The following is a 15379-nucleotide window of genomic DNA, read 5'->3' on the forward strand; positions in this document are numbered from 1 at the left end:
CTCAGCCCCGTGCATGCCCCCCGCCCCTGTGAGGAGGGCTTTGGGGAGGTGGAGGCGGGCCCGGACAGGGGCGGGCGGTGGGCGGTGCAGGGCGTGGGGCTCCTGCCTGCGGCAGGAGCTGTCCGTAAGACCCAGTGCTGAAGTAGGCGCGGACGTGCCTGGGTGCCCGCCGCGTGGTACCCGGCGCCCGGTGCCCGGGCCAGCGAAGACCATGGCGTTCATGGTGAAGACCATGGTAGGCGGCCAGCTGAAGAACCTCACTGGGAGCCTGGGGGGCGGCGAGGACAAGGGGGACGGGGACAAGTCGGCCGCCGAAGCGCAGGGCATGAGCCGAGAGGAGTACGAGGAGTACCAGAAGCAACTGGTGGAAGAGAAGTGAGTGGGATCCCTTCCTGGCTCCCCGCCCCCCGGGGCCGCCCGGCCCACCCTTAGGGCAGTCTCGGACCCCGAGCCCCTCCCCTACTTTTCTAGACGAGGTGAGAGGCTGGGATGCGCCCTCGAGGCTGCCCCCAGAGCCATCCCATCTCAAACCCAGAACCCCGCTCTACATTCGGGCCCAGAGGGAGTGGGGGACGGGGAGATAGGGGCCTGGGACGAGGTGAGGGCACGTGCATTTCTGACGAAACAAGTAATCCCTTAATCCGATCTGGTCCCAGCCGTCTGTGTCTTCCAGCTGGAGCTCCTCTGAGCCTAAGGCTCTGAGAAAAGCGGTGCAGCTGAGGTGGAATCAGTCATGGAGACAGATCCTGAGATGGGGGCACTCACAGATAATTGAGGCTACTTGTGTGAGGACGACGCTGGGACAGAGAGGGAGCTGGAGTGGCGTTAGGGGCTGAACTCCACAGCTAGGCTGTTTGGGTCAGATCCTGGTTTCGCTTCTTTTTATCTGGGTGACCCTAGGCAGGTTACTTAACCTTTCTGTGCCTCGGTTTCTTCTTCTGTAAAATTGCAATGGTAATAAAACATGCCTTATATATTTATGAGGGTTAAATTACTTAATGCACATAAACTGCTTAGCGGAGCGCCTGGAACATGGCAAATCATTAAATGTTAGCTATTATTTCACTTAATCGTGAAAACAGTTTCATGAGTTGCAAAGTCTTATCCCCATTCTACAAAAGAGGAAGGTGAGTGACTTACTCAGAGACATAAAGTGGTAGTGGATCCAGGACGCGAACCCATGTCGGTCCCGAATACTTCGCCCCACACGACACAACCTGTCAGGAAAAGAAAAGACCGATTCGGAGACCGCGAGGGACATATGTTAGGGTCCGCAGAGACAGCCAGACAGACACCCCCGCCCCCTAGCCCCCGTCCAGCGACGGGTACGGAGGCGATAAAGGGCTCTGTGATAGCTGGGAGAGGCAGTAAAGATTAATCCCGGCTGGTCAGAGCACCGAGCACCCAACATACAGGCCCGCGGACAGGAGGGATGCAAACTGAGGCCAGGACCCAGAGACCCTTCCCGCCCCTTCCTCGCAGACTCCGCCCATTTTCTCAGCCCGGTCAGTGATTCCGCCCCCCCGGTGCCCCCACAGGATGGAGCGGGACGCGCAGTTCACTCAGAAGAAGGCAGAGCGGGCCACGCTGCGGAGTCACTTCCGAGACAAATACCGGCTGCCCAAGGTAAGCTTAGGAGCCCGGGCTGCAAGGCTCCCCCGGGACCCCTGACCTCTGGGCTCCGGACTCCTTTGCCCCGCTCCCGGCGCCGCAGCTGTCAGGGAGTGTTTGATTAAATCATGGGTTCTCTCACTCGTTCATTCATTCACCGTTAACTGGAGCCCAGCAAGGGCCAGGGCTTGGCGCTGAGGGATAGTCCAGTCCTCGGGGGACTGATGAGTTTGTGTTTCTGGAGCCAGACCAGGCCCCTTCTCTCCTCCAACCCCCACTCACCCAACCCAGAGTCAGGCCTAGGCAGATGGAGAGTTGGAAGGCAGTAGGTTTTACCACAGGTAAAATCTCTTGGGGCTTCTGAACACCCAAGGAGGGAGGTGGGTGGAAAGAAGGCAGCACCTTCTGTGGGCCAGGCACTTGAGCTTCTCACCCTTACCTAACCCCTCAGTAACTGCCAGGTAGCTACTACCCACACCTACGAATAAGGACACTGAGGCTCAGAGAGATTAAGGGACTTGGCTAAGGCCATACAGCCAGCGAGTGACAGAACTGAGATCAGAGATCAAGCCTCTGCATGCTGAGCCTGCACTTGCTCCCAGACCCCTTGTGGCCTTCCAGAGTATGAAGTCTGTCTGCGGAGAGCAAAGGAACCCCTTTGGTTGGCCAAGCAGCCAGGAGGATGTCTCCCCTAGGTACTGCAGCATCAGATGACCATCTACGTGTTCTACTCCTGTTGCCTAAGGAGGGAACTGGGGCATGAGCCACTCACTCCCTGTGCCCAGAATTGTGCTAGACTGAAGAGAAACAGAAGCACAGGCTATGGTACACCTGACCTTGATCTTGCATTTGCATTGGAAGATCAGATATGTGAATGTCACATTCACTCACTCAACAAATGTTTCCTGAGCCCCTGGCTGCCTCTGACTCCCCACAGCATACTAGTCTTTTGAAAATCTCTCAAAGGGAGAGTTAAACTCAGCTAGGAATGGAGTCATTCCTCCAATGCTCGCACTAAGCATATAAGAGACACAACTCTGCCATCGGGGAACACTGAGTCCAGCAGGAAGGAGAAGACTTGGCTGTAACTGAGTAGGACATAAAGTGGAAAGCCCCAGGGCCCCCAAAGGGACAGGGAAGTGCAATGACAAATCAGTAGGCAGGTGCTGTGCAAGGAGAGCACAGATGTTGGAATCAGGCACATAGGTTTAAATCCAGCTCCCTCACTTCCTAGTGGTGTGACCTTGGGCAAGTTACTTACTTAGTTATCTGAGCCTCAATTTCCTTTTTTGCAAAATGGAGAAAACAATACCTACCTCACGGGTTGCTGTGAGAATTAAAAGCTCTCAGCTCAGTGTCAGCCACAGGATAGGTGTTTGGTGAATGGAACCCATCACTGTGATTGGTAACATCCTTGAGTGTAGTTAATGATAGTCAACACACGACACAGCTGACTCAGTCTGACTCTGAAGGATTTTCATGTTGTCATTACTCACTATGCTAGTGTCTTACTTTCAGCATCTCAGAGTGAAGTAAGGTGGTGTAAAAGTGCAAGGTCTCCATGTCCTTGTCATTACTCACTATGCTAGTGTCTTACTTTCAGCATCTCAGAGTGAAGTAAGGTGGTGTAAAAGTGCAAGGTCTCCATGTCCAAGCGTCAAAAGCTTGATCCTGGGATGGGGGAGGGGGACCGAGCTCACTGGAACACGGAGCTCCGGAATCTTGGGGCCTGGAACCCAGTCCAGGCCTCCTCCCTGCCACTCAACTCTGGGTTCTCACAGACCTCCAACCCCACCCCACCCCTTTTCCTCTTCCCTTCAGAACGAGACAGATGAGAGCCAGATCCAGATGGCAGGTGGAGACGTGGAGCTGCCCCGGGAGCTGGCCAAGATGATTGAGGAGGACACAGAGGAGGAGGAGGAAAGGGCCTCGGTCCTTGGGCAGCTGGCCAGTCTCCCTGGCTTGGACCTTGGCTCACTTAAGGACAAGGCCCAGACCACATTGGGGGACCTCAAGCAATCAGCTGAGAAGTGCCACATCATGTGACTACTTCCTCTGGGGTTGCCCACTGGGATGACCAGAGGGCCGGCCCCACATAAGTGCTAACAGCATGCCTCAAATTCCAGGGACCCGCATCTCATCTTGGCTTTGTTTCCCTGCCCCAGGCCAGCCCCAGGACCCTTCTCATCCATGGCTCCAATCTGCCTTCTGCTTTTTCCCTCTCCACTGGGAGCAAAGTCCCCATTCCTCACCCTACCCCTCAGGACCCACCCTCCCTACTCAGCCTGGGAAGGCCTCCCAAGATTGTAAGAATAGGCCTGACCCTCTCTGGCCATGGCCCCAAGTTCTTGAACATAGAAGCACACACAGAGGGACACAGAGACCCTGGCATGTGAAGAGGGATATGCCACAGATGCATCCTGGCACACGCAAACACAAACACAGACCAGCTCCCCTGGGTGCCTAGCTCCTCTAGACACTGACATTCAGATGCACTTAGAGAGGGACTTGAGGCAGACACCCTCAGCAGTCAGGAGGCCTGAGTTCAAGTCTCCACATTTATTCTCCTTAAAACCCAGTGCCCTTTCTGGGCCTTATTTCATCATCTATAAAATGGGAATGGACTGGATAATTTCTAAGATTTTCTAGCTTGGCCTCCCTGGCCCCTGAGAGTCAACCCCACACCCCTCGTTAGGTAGGGCAGCAGCTGCAGCCATAGTCTCAAGCGGCTGCCACTGTGGGCTCTGGCTCTTGGAAGCTGAGTGATGTTGTGTGAGGGGCCTAGTGCCAAGGATGAAGCTGGCACTGAACAGCAGCCCAGGTGGCTCCGGGCCTTCTCTGGGCCCGGGGCCCAGCCAATTTCTGTTCTGTTCCTGTAGAACTCTCTCTGGATTCCATAGCTGGATTTCCTCTCTCAGCTCAGTGAAAAATAAAAATTCCAGATGACCTGCCTATTCTCCCACTTCTTACTGACCTCCAGGAGTCTTGGGTTTCACAGGCCCCTAACCCTGCCCTTGGAGGGGTGTCCTCTACCTCCTCACCCACAGCTTCACAGGAGTACCAGCTCCTATAAGATATTCAAGCTCTGCCCTCTCAGGGCCCTGGGCTGGGGCAGGGTCCCCGCACTGACTGAGCACCTGGTTCAGCCTGTGGCCAGATGAAATAGATCTGGGCTTTGAGGAGGCTGTGGCAGCCATCTGGATGGGCGGCACCTCAAGAAGGCAGGGCCTCTGGGTCACTACCTGAGACTGTAGGAGGGGCTGAGGCTCAACCACAGCTGTCTCTGGCACCTGTGCCTATATCCCCCTCTACACCTTGGAAATGGAAGGTGTAATAAAAAGAAGGCAGGGCAACTGTGTTCCGGCCCAGGCACTGCTGTGTGACTTTGAGCAGGTCCCTTTCCTTCTCTGAACCTGTTTTCCCCCCTGTGAACTTAAGAGCCCCCCCCCCCCAATAATAATACCTGTTTCAAAAGGTGACCATTTGTAAAGCCCTTGGCACATGATGGACCATATCAATAAATGGTAACCCATTCTTTAAAAAAAAAAGTGAAAAAAAAATAATAATAATTTTAAAAAAGTGAAGAGTCCAAATCTCATCCTCTCATCCTGCTCACTGGTGTGCGTGTGGGGGCGGGGGTGGTGTCCAAGAGACCAACCAGGAGGGTCCACAAGCAGGCCATCCCAGAGGCCTGAGAGGAACAAGGTACTACAGGCTGACCCTGGTGCCCCCACTTGACACCAGCCTGTGGAGAAGCCAGCCAAGATTTACAGGTGGAAGAGCCGAGGGTTTGGTTTCAAGGGCAAAGCTTCTGTTAGGCCTCCTTTGTAAAATAAGAACAAGGAACATAAAACCAATGCAATAGGTAATGTGGGGAGGGACAGGTGGAGGACAGAGGATGAGGAGTTAGGAGGGTGGAGGAAGGGAAGGACGCAGGCCCAGGAGCTGGGCAGGGCTGCTCAGGCTGTCACGCTGGGCCTTCTCTCTTGAGCATCCCAGGGGAAGGGGTCTGGGCCTCCGAGCTGCTCCTAGGCTGCCCCCAGGGTAGTCACTGGATGAAAACCCCTCCTGATCTTCCTGGAGCTGGAGGAGACCAAGTCCTGGCCCCAGGCTGTGGGGGGGGCGGGCATGGGCCTCCTTGGCAGCGTCAGCAGCAAGGCTCACGTCAGCACTCCACCCTCCGGGGCCTTCTGCCTAATGGGATTGGACAGACCCCTTTCCCCTCAGTGGTTTGCAGGACCAAGAGCAAAAGAGGCAGGAATGCGGGCCGTGGCGAGGCTGGGGGGTGAGCACTCACTGAACCCTCACAAAATGGGCTGGTTGGGGCCTGGGGTTAGGGAGCGGGAGGTTCCTTCCTCACAGCCTGAGAACCCTGAGCAGCTCTGACCTGTCTGCACGTCCCTGGAATCGGGGTGGGGGGTGGGTAGTGGAGGCTCTGGGGCCCAGGCAGAGATGGGCACGGAGGGCAGGCTGAGGGGTCCCCAGGCTCTGCTGGCCTCCCCCACCTCCTGCTTCCTTCCCCTGCTCTTCTCCCAGGATTGGTCCCTTGGGAGAAGGGCCCAACGCTGGCTGGGCTTGGGGGACTTACTGGAGGTAGGAGGACAGGGCAGAGTGAGTGCCCAGATGCTGAAAGGGGGTAGGCAGCAGGGGGTGGAGGGGGCCTGCTCTGCCTTGGGCACTTTCTTTCTTTCTTTTTTTTTTTTTTACAGACCTATTTCTAACTGGTAGTTGAGAACCATAGATACATCACAAACATTACTTGGGCACTTTCAAGGTTTTAAAGGTGAGAGACAGAAACAACTCTCGCTCCCAGGAGAAAAAACATATTATTAAAAAAGCAGATTAGCATATTTCCCATAGGCCTCTGTCATTCAAAGAAAGCCCTAGGGAGCCCCACCTCCTCTGGCTGGGCTGCCTTCCTCCTTGGCAGATAGCTTAGACACATCTAAATGTCTTGCCCGGGAAGGGCCCTTCCCCAGGGCCTCCTCCACCGGCCTCAGCCTCTCAGGTCTTTCCTGTACCCAGTGCCCCCATGGGGCCCCACTCCTCTCCACATCCACATGTATCATAATACCAGGCCCCTGTTCTCAGCCAGCCAATGCAGACATCACAAACAACTGGGGTCTGAGGGGTCAACCTTTCATCCCACCATCCTTCTATTCAATTAGTCTTTCACAAACCCTGTCCTCCTCATTCCCACTCTCCCTCCCACCCATTCTTCTCCATTCACCCACCCAGCTGGGTCCATTCATTCTCCTCCTTCCTTCCCCTCATTTTACTCACTGAGGCTTTTTCGTCCAGCCCGTTCCCCATCTGAAAATAACATTTATTGAATATTGTGTGCCAGGCTCATGTACGGTGACTCATTTAATCCTTAACTTTCCCACGGGGCATTTATCTTCATCCTCATTTTACTGAGAAACAGGCTAATCAATGGGTCCCAAGCTTCAGGGCCAAATGGCAAGGCCAGAATTTTAGCTATGCCTCCTGCCCTCTGGGCCACTGCTCTACACTGCCTCCCAACAGTCAGGCTTCAGGGAAATTAGGTCCCTCCTAACGTTTCCTTCCCTGTACAGCAGCCCTTTAAGGTCTCTGCAGGGAAGGCTGAGCAGCCTTGGTGGCTGTCCAGGGGGTGAGCTCCCCTTCCCCTAAGTCCCCAAAGATGCTCTTGAGTGCCATTCAGGCCAAGACCCCATCAGTGGCTGGGGTGAGGGCTGCCGGAAACCACCCCAACTTGGAGGGCCTGGGGAGCTGAGCATGAACACAGGACACCCTAGAGGATGCCCTTTCCCCGATCTAGCTCACTGCCCACTCACTGGCCCAGGGTAAGAGGGGGTGGCAACTCGGGTGAGGGAGTGTGCAGTGCAGAGCACAGCAGGTAACAGGACTGCACTCTTGCCACTGAGCCCTCCTCCACGTATAGAGAGGAAGGGCCTTGCCTGGGCTCCCAGCCTGTGCTGGTCTCCTGGGTGGTAGGAGGACTGGTGGCTGGTCCACCTGACTCTCCCAGATCTCCCAGGGGCTAAAGGCAGGAGGCAGATGTGGCTCTCACTCCCCCACCCTGGGGCTTCCCCCAGCCCCAGCCCTCCCCCATGTCACCCAGCTTTTCCTGGGGCTCCTCTGGTCCCAGCATGTGAACAGGGGCTACCTCCAGTTTTTCCCAGATCAAGAAGAGAAGAACAAGTTTAGAAAATAATTTAATAGAAAAACAATGAATTACATTCTGTACACCCAGACTCCTACAGGGAGGGCAGACAACTCTTGCCCCAAGGAGGCATTTCAGGGCAGAAGGGTTAGAAATCACTAACACCCTCTCTGACTTTTTAGAAAAGAAACCCCTAAATAACTCTAGGTGTATATATTCTTTCCAGATTAAAGTCACTTTGTTCTCCTGAAAGCCCATGTAGGGGGTTGAGGAGATAGTAGCAGTCCCATTGGAGAGATGGGGAGACCCAGGCCCAGAAAGGGGAAGGAGCTTGCCTGGGGTCACACACTGGAGTAGTAGCAGTCAGACCTAGAATCAGGTCTCCTGGATCACTGGGTCCCCTGGAGCCTGAAAGGCCAGGCGGCCCCCCATGCCTCCCCATCCCAGGCCAGGCCCAGCTCTGAGGCCAGCAGGGGCATTCCCCACAGAGGGATGAAGGTGGGAGGTATGACTGAGGAGCCCTCCCCTTGTACCTCCCAGGCCAGGGCAAGAACAAGGCATGGGCTTTCTCAAATTTGCCCCATACTTTCATGCATGAAGGATTATCTTAAAATATTGAGAGGGTGGGCAGGGGTCAGCTCCCAGGAAGACTGGTGAGTGGGGCTTGAGTGCACATGGTGGGATGGGTGCTCCCTGAGGGGTCTTGGAGTGCCCTGCTCCAGTGCAAGGAGGGAGGGGAGTTGCCATAAAGGCTCCCAGGAAGGAAAGGGGTGGGCACAGGGCACAGCTGCCTCCTGGCAAGGAGGGGAAAGAGAACAAGAGCCCTGCAGAGGGCTCCCTGCTCGTCTCAGAGCAAAAACAGAAATCAACAGGCTCAGGGCTCAGCAACCACCAAATAACAAAAGTCACGCGAAAGAAACGCTCTTCTCCCAGAGTCCTCCCCACCCCAGTGCTCCCAGGACACACAGTGGGTAGGGGGTTAAGAGTCTTTCAAGTGGTGCTGGGGATGCTGGGATGTGGGGCATCCCAGAGTTGCCCATCTAGGAAGCCTGCTCCGCAGGGTGGCAGAGGGCCACAGAATTCTGAGCATCAGCTGGGGTGAGCATGTCCCCAGTTCCCAATGACCTGTCCAATCATCCTGCAGCATCACTGAAGAGTACAAGCTGTGGAGGGGAAAGTGGGGAGCGTCAGTCTCAGGTCTCTGGCAAAAGAGGCAGAATCCAGGGCTGCCCCAGCTCTCACCCCTCCTTGTAGGGAGGGTCAGACCCCAGGGCAGGACTCACAGCTACGAACAGACTCCGACAGCCCCTCTTTGTCCAGGGTCTCAGCTTCCCAATGAGACTCCCTCATCTGCGGAACATAAAGGGCAGAGACAGTGATGGAGAGGCCTTCAGACAGAGACTAGAGGAAGACATACACAGCGGGGAGTGGGGAGTACACAGTGGGGAGCAGGGGACAGAGAGGCACAGGCAGAGAGGAACAGAACACATACAGCTTCGCCCCAGTGTGGGCCCCCATGTGCCCACCTTGACCTGCTCCTTCAGGTATTCAGCTCGAGCCATGAGATTCTGAACCTGCCAAGGGAAGACATGCCCATGGACGTGGGGCGAGGAGAGGCCTTCAAATTGAGCTCCTCCTCACTCCCAATGCTCTCCAGAACCCTCTGCCTCATTAGAACAACTTGCTCTGAGTCCTTATCTGCTCTTTCCTCCAGGAAGCCTTCCGATTGCTGCTGAGTTCCCAGATCCTGCCTGTCCCCTTGCCCTGACCTGAGCACCCAAGCCCTGATGGAGTGCGAGGGGCCACCAACTTAGCAAGTCTGTGTGGTCTAACTCCCAGACTTGGAGCACCCTGAGGGAACCCAAGGAGGTCGCCACAGATGGGAGCAGGGCAAATGGGGAAGAGGAAGCCCCCCAAGCCTCCTGACCCCAGTGGGCACCTCAGTGTGAAGAAGCTCCCGCCTCCGGCCTGGGGGCTCCGCTGCAGAGAGAGGGAGGGCACATGGTGAGAGCAGGGCAGCCAGGGGCTTAGGGGAGTATGGTCATGGGGCCTCACCTGCCAGCAGTAGAAGCAGCTCCCCCAGGCCGTGCTGGTACAGGGCCAGAGCATCCTGCTCCCCGCCAGCCTCGTCCTCCTGCAGCCACAAGGACACCAGGTCATTTAGGGGCATGACTTGGATTCCTCCCTGCCCTGCCCGGACCCCTCCCACTGGCTACAAACCTTAGCCATAGCAGCTGAAGCCACTTCCAGGGCAGCTAGGAGGCGCGGCTTGTCCCGGGCCATCTCTGGGATGAGGCGCAAAGGCTCAGGGTGAGGGGAGCAGCCTGCTTTCTCATCTCAGGATGCCTACCCCAACCTGCCTCCCCCTCAGGCTGGAAGGAAGCTGCTGGGAACTGGTGGTCAGCCAGGATTGGGGCCTACCTCTGAGCAGGTCTCGGGCAGAGGTCCCCTGCCTCAACAGGGCCCGATTGGAGGAGGAGACGATGGCCTTGAGCTCCTCAGCCCGGGACACATACTGTCCCACCTGCAGGAGGGCAAGGGACAGAGGAAGGGCTCTCGCACCTTGCCTGCCTCGCCAGCACCCACCTCCAGGTTCTCCCTCAGGGACCGCCCCAAACTGTAACATCAGAGGTCAACTGAGGCTGGCCTGACCCCCTTCCCAGGGAGAGAGGTTCCTCTAAGAGCCAATCCCCAGAGGCCCTGGGATCCCTCACCCATTTCCTCAGGGGACTCTCATTCACCTTTGCCTTAATTGACTCCTTCCGCTGGGTGTCCACTTCATCTGCAGAAAGTGCGGGTTTATATGAGACGTCTAGAGCGAGGAGACGCCTGCCCCACACCAAACCCTCTGGAATCCCCCAAAGCACTAAGTTCCAGATTTACCCTCTGCCTTGTCTCCCACAAAATTCTGGAAGGGGAGCTGCTTCTGGAATCCACCCACTGCAGCTATGGCTGACCCCACCCCTGCTGCACCCGGCCTGGCACTCACAGTGCAGGGCAGGCACGAAGAAGTCCAGAGCCTTGCAGTAGAGAGATAAGGCAGCCGCAGCGTCCCCCTCCTGGTCCTTCTTCACAGCCTGCACCACCAGGGCGGTCTGGGGGACAAACAGATGAGAAGTCATGCCCACCCCCCATACTCACCACAAGGGGTGATGCCCTGAGCCCACACTCTGACTCCTGCTGGGCAAGTCACCTCGTCACCATTGAAAGGGGTAGATGAAACCCCCAACCTGCCCTCAGCCCACCCATCTCCATTGGTTGCTCACTGCTCGTGCCAGGCTCTCCCCACTGGGCATGTGCTCCAGGTCCACCCAAGGGTGGGCAAAGAAGTCCTGGAAGGAGATACGGCGGCTGGGGTCCCGCTCCAGGAGCCGCTGCAGCAAGTCCCGGCAGTCCTGGGAGAGGGCGGGACGCAGGGGGAGCTGCGGGGGTGGGGGAGGTATAGCTCACACTGGGTTCCGGGACCTCGGCCCCCAGCCCCAGGCGCCGGTCAGGACCACCCTGTCCTGGGACGCCCCAAAGATACACATTTGACAGAGCAAGTGAGACCAGGAGGAACAGTGATGGTTCAAAGTGTCACAGCCAGTGAGAGCCAAGCCTCCTCCCCCAGGCTCCTGTCCATGCCCTCACTGGAACCCGTAGCTGTCATGGAACCCTGTTTCCAGATCCTTTTCCCTTCTCTGGAATGTTTCGGGGAAAGGCTGGGCCTAGGTCTGCTTTGGCCTTCTCCCCATGGGGGGGCCTGTAGCGGGCTGTGGGGCAGACCCTTTGCTCCCTGTTGTGGCTGATCTGGGTCCCTGGAACTGAATGGAGCCAACTTCCAAGCTAGAGTGTGCCCCAGCTCCACAAAGGTGGCCTGGAGCCCACACCCCAGTCTGTGCAGGTGGCAGTGAGGTCTCCTACATCAAGGCCCTGACTCTCTCCGCCAAGCAGCAGGTGCCAAGGCCCTGCTAGACCTACCTCAATAACCCGGTTGCTCCGGATCTTCTCTTCCAGCTCCGAGAATGACCTGGAGGCAAAGGGGGGCTGCCCGAAGAGGGCTTCTGTGGAAGGGAGGCAGAGGGGAGGCTGGGAGGGGCTAGGGTCAAGTCTGGCCTGGCCCACAACTGGGGAGTGGCCCCAGACCAGGAGAGTCAGCATTCTCATTAAAACCCTTCAGGAGTGGCCCAGAGAGGCCTTGCAGTGCAGGCCTCCAGGTGGGGGCAGGGGACAGTGCTCTCACCATACAGGATGACCCCCACGGACCAGAGGTCCACACGGGCGTCGTACTGCCGCTGACACACCATCTCGGGAGCCATGTAGAGGGGAGAGCCACGAAGCACATGCTTCTCATCCCAGGGGGACATGTGCTGTGCAAAGCCAAAGTCTGCAGGCAATAGGCCAGGCAGCAGGGCTCAGATTCCAGCTGCTTTTGCTCCTGGCCTTTATAGCCTCACCCTGGGCTCCTCCCACCCTCTAGACTCATCAGGATTAATCCCTACTTTGCTCACTTTTCTGCTTTGCTCATGCTGTTTCTCTCATTATAAACCCGGAACACACTCCTACCTCTTTGGGGGCATATATCCTACCTATCCTGCACAGCCTCCTCAGCACCTTTTTCCCAGGAAGCCCACCCAGATCACACCAGCGATGAGGATAAGGGTCCACTAAGGGGTTAGAACTCTCCATCACTGTCCCACCGAGCTCAGTGGGCCTCTCTAGCCTCCAGTTTCAGGTTAAGGGGCCTCTCTGGCCTCCAGTTTCAGGTTAAGGGGCCTCTCTGGCCTCCAGTTTCAGGTTAAGGGGCCTCTCTGGCCTCCAGTTTCAGGTTAAGGGGCCTCTCTGGCCTCCAGTTTTGGGTTAAGGGGCCTCTCTGGCCTCCAGTTTCAAGTCAGTTCTCCTCCAAATTTTATCAGGGGCCACAACCACTGCTTTCCCACCTCACACTCTCCAACACTGCCACCACAGACTGAGTCATACTTTGAGCCCCAATCTTGGTGACAGATAAAGTACTAACCCTGGTCACACTCTGAAACCTGACTCTGGTCACACACTGAGCCCTGAGCCCGCCCATGACACTGCTGGAGTCAAGCATGGGTAGCCTGAGAAGGGCCCTACCTTTTGGTGACGGGGCCCATCCCTGGACCTCCCAGTCTGTCACTGTTTAATAACTCAATAGAGGGCTCCATGAGAGCCACCCTCCAAACCTTCATGCCTTTTGTTCCAGACTCACACCTGCCAGTTTAAGGTGGGGCTTCTCTAAGGAGCTCAGCAGAATGTTCTGTGGCTTCAGGTCCAGATGAGAGATGTTCCGTTCATGCAGGAACTGCAAGGCACTAGCTGGAGAGTAGGACCCATGCAGAGAGACAGGTCAGAGAAGCCCATCTCCCACACCCTCTCACCTCCCCAGCCTTATATCTGCCCCTTCAAGCCTGCACAACCCCAGTTCTGACCTGGCTGGTCTACCAAATGCTTTACATACAAGCACCAGGCTCCCCCTTCTGCTCGGAACTTTCCCCACCCCCACCTCAAGTGACCTCCTTCCTCCCTTGTACCACTTCACAAGTCTCCCCTCCTCCTAGAAGCTTCCCTAGATGCCCCAGCCCTTTAGGTCCTTGCTCTCTTCCTTAGCAAAGGAAGGAAGGTCTTTGTTCTATGAGGTCTTTGCATTACATTCCACGTGTGGAAGCCTGCACTCCCCACAGATGGGGCTCCTCCCTGTCTCTCTCACAGCATCCTTAAGCCAGGGATGGGCACATAGGAAGGATGGGCCCTAAAAATCCAAGCTGGGATGGATAGAGCTCTGAAACTCTTAGCTCTAAGCCTGGGGCAGGGGTAGTGTGAAGGGGAAGAGATCATGGGAAGGGGTATCAGGCTGAGGTCAGAGGCTTTTACCCAACTGCTGCATGAAGACCCGAGCCACCTTCTCAGGCAGAATCCTGCGGGTATGGATGAAGCGAGACAGGTCACCTCCTGCACAGAACTCCATGATGAGGTAGATGTTGTCACTGTCCCACTGTGGTTAGAGGCAGAGAGGAGGCTTGAAGAGAGTGTCTCTTCTCCAGCCCCCTTTAGGGGTGGCCCCATCCCAGGCCCACACCTGGAAGTCTTTCAGCTGTACGATGTGGCGGTGTCGAATGCCCTTGAGGATCTCAATCTCTGTCAGAAGGTTTTCCACAGATGCCTTGTTCAGACTCTTCTTGGCCACGCACTTTATGGCTACCACCTCACGAGTATCCCTCTGTGGGGAAAGGAGATTTGACGGCTCTGCCTTAAGGTTACCAGGGACTCTATGTGCGGCCAGAAGGGCTCTGGTTCCCTCTCCCCCTCACAGGGCCTCTACCCACTCACACTAGCATCCAGGCTTCCCAGCTGCCCCTTCTCAGGCCAATGAGGCACCCGGATTCTGGAATCCCGGCTTCCCCACCAGCCTGGTGTTCTCTGCTCCACAATCCCTCTCATTGTATTCTAGAGTGCCCCTGCTAAAGCATGTTATTCACTGTTCAAAACTGCCCACTCTGCTTGCTAAGTGGGTCCAGCCTTCTAGAACCGTGCCCCAGACTCCTCCCAGCCCACAGGTATCCTCACTGTTTTGAGCCTGTTCTTCAGCCACTGACACCGAGGCTCCATCGAGGTCTCCACCTGTCTCTTCACACAACAGGGGTGTGTGTATGTGTGTTTGTTTTGAAGACCTATTGGTGGCGGTCACCACCCACCTCCTCCACGGAAGGTCGGCAGGCCGTGGGCCCCTAACGGCTCTCACACCCTCTCTAACCCTTTCTAGTTTCCCGGCCCGGCACCTGCCAGGGTCTGGCGGGCACCGGGGCCAGGCCCTCAGAAGTTCTCGTGCCCCCGATTCCTGCCTCGCACAGAAGCCCCGGGGAGCCCCGCACCCACCTTGGCGTAGGCCTTGTACACCGTGGCGTACGTGCCACTGCCCAGGCGCTCGGTGAGAATGAAACCGTCCAGCCGCGGGGGGCCCCAGCCAGGGCCCGCCATCCCGACTGCCGCGCGCACGCTGCCGGCCGCTTCCTGGTTCCCGGCGCCAGGTTCCGGCCAGGAGCCCAGAACGGACAGCGCGCAGCTGTACGACAGAACTCCACGCTGCCCCCAGAGGAGCCCGCCGAAAGTGCAGTGCGGCAGGCGGGGCGGGGCGCCGGCTCCCCACCGCCCCCGAGCCACGCCCCCTCTAGGTGCTCCAGGGACTGCTCCTGGGCGCCTCCACCGCTTCCACCCGCCCGGGAAATCACATGACCCGCCAGTACCCGCAAGATCCGTTTGGGGATACTGAGGAGCTCGCGGGCCTAAAGGGAGTTAGTGGAGGCCAGCAGACGAGGTCACCTGGGGAATCCCATCCAGGCTCAGACAGCATCCTAGAGACCGCCCAGATGAAGGGGCGATAAGAGAGAAGCCCGGCTGAGCAGGTGTGTAAGATGGGGAGGGGGTGTGGTTCAAAGAGGTCCCACCCCCAAGACCAGCAGCTCTGAAAGTGGAAGTACTGGGACAAGAAAGTACCATGGAAGACAACAAGCAATCTCAGTACGGGGTTTCACCCCCAGGGATGAGGGGCTTGGTCTGTCACAAGCCAGCCAGGGAGTAGAGTAGACAGACGCATCATCTTAACTGTCTCCTCTCACCTATGGC

General features: G+C 56.9%; 2 protein-coding genes across 4 annotated transcripts; one reads left to right on the forward strand and one right to left on the reverse strand.

Annotated features, from left to right (window-relative positions):
* The first annotated feature begins 83 nt into the window (after nucleotides 1–83).
* CPLX3 (complexin 3) lies at nucleotides 84–5149 on the forward strand. The gene is made up of 3 exons (XM_059056570.2): nucleotides 84–375; nucleotides 1539–1626; nucleotides 3433–5149. Exons 1-3 carry the CDS (start codon nucleotides 212–214, stop codon nucleotides 3655–3657), a joined length of 477 nt encoding a protein of 158 aa, XP_058912553.1. The 5' UTR covers nucleotides 84–211; the 3' UTR covers nucleotides 3658–5149.
* Nucleotides 5150–7795: 2646 nt separating this feature from the next.
* On the reverse strand, nucleotides 7796–14977 carry ULK3 (unc-51 like kinase 3). Of its 3 annotated transcripts, none has more exons than XM_059056807.2 (16): nucleotides 14633–14977; nucleotides 13836–13976; nucleotides 13631–13751; nucleotides 12971–13075; nucleotides 11979–12122; nucleotides 11717–11799; nucleotides 11023–11178; nucleotides 10746–10851; nucleotides 10498–10538; nucleotides 10178–10280; nucleotides 9977–10041; nucleotides 9812–9890; nucleotides 9696–9736; nucleotides 9283–9330; nucleotides 9040–9106; nucleotides 7796–8919 (listed from the first exon to the last, which is right to left on the reverse strand). In XM_059056807.2, the coding sequence occupies exons 1-16, from the start codon at nucleotides 14732–14734 to the stop codon at nucleotides 8903–8905; spliced, it is 1419 nt and encodes a 472-aa protein (XP_058912790.1). In that variant the 5' UTR covers nucleotides 14735–14977; the 3' UTR covers nucleotides 7796–8902. The 3 variants fall into 3 exon arrangements, with proteins under 3 accessions (XP_058912790.1, XP_066885457.1, XP_066885458.1); XM_067029356.1 differs by having other exon boundaries at nucleotides 11717–11782; nucleotides 12969–13075; nucleotides 14633–14800; XM_067029357.1 differs by lacking the exon at nucleotides 11023–11178 and having other exon boundaries at nucleotides 14633–14818.
* Nucleotides 14978–15379: the final 402 nt, after the last annotated feature.

The sequence above is a fragment of the Kogia breviceps genome, chromosome 3 (assembly GCF_026419965.1).
Source record: "Kogia breviceps isolate mKogBre1 chromosome 3, mKogBre1 haplotype 1, whole genome shotgun sequence".
NCBI lineage: Eukaryota > Metazoa > Chordata > Mammalia > Artiodactyla > Physeteridae > Kogia > Kogia breviceps.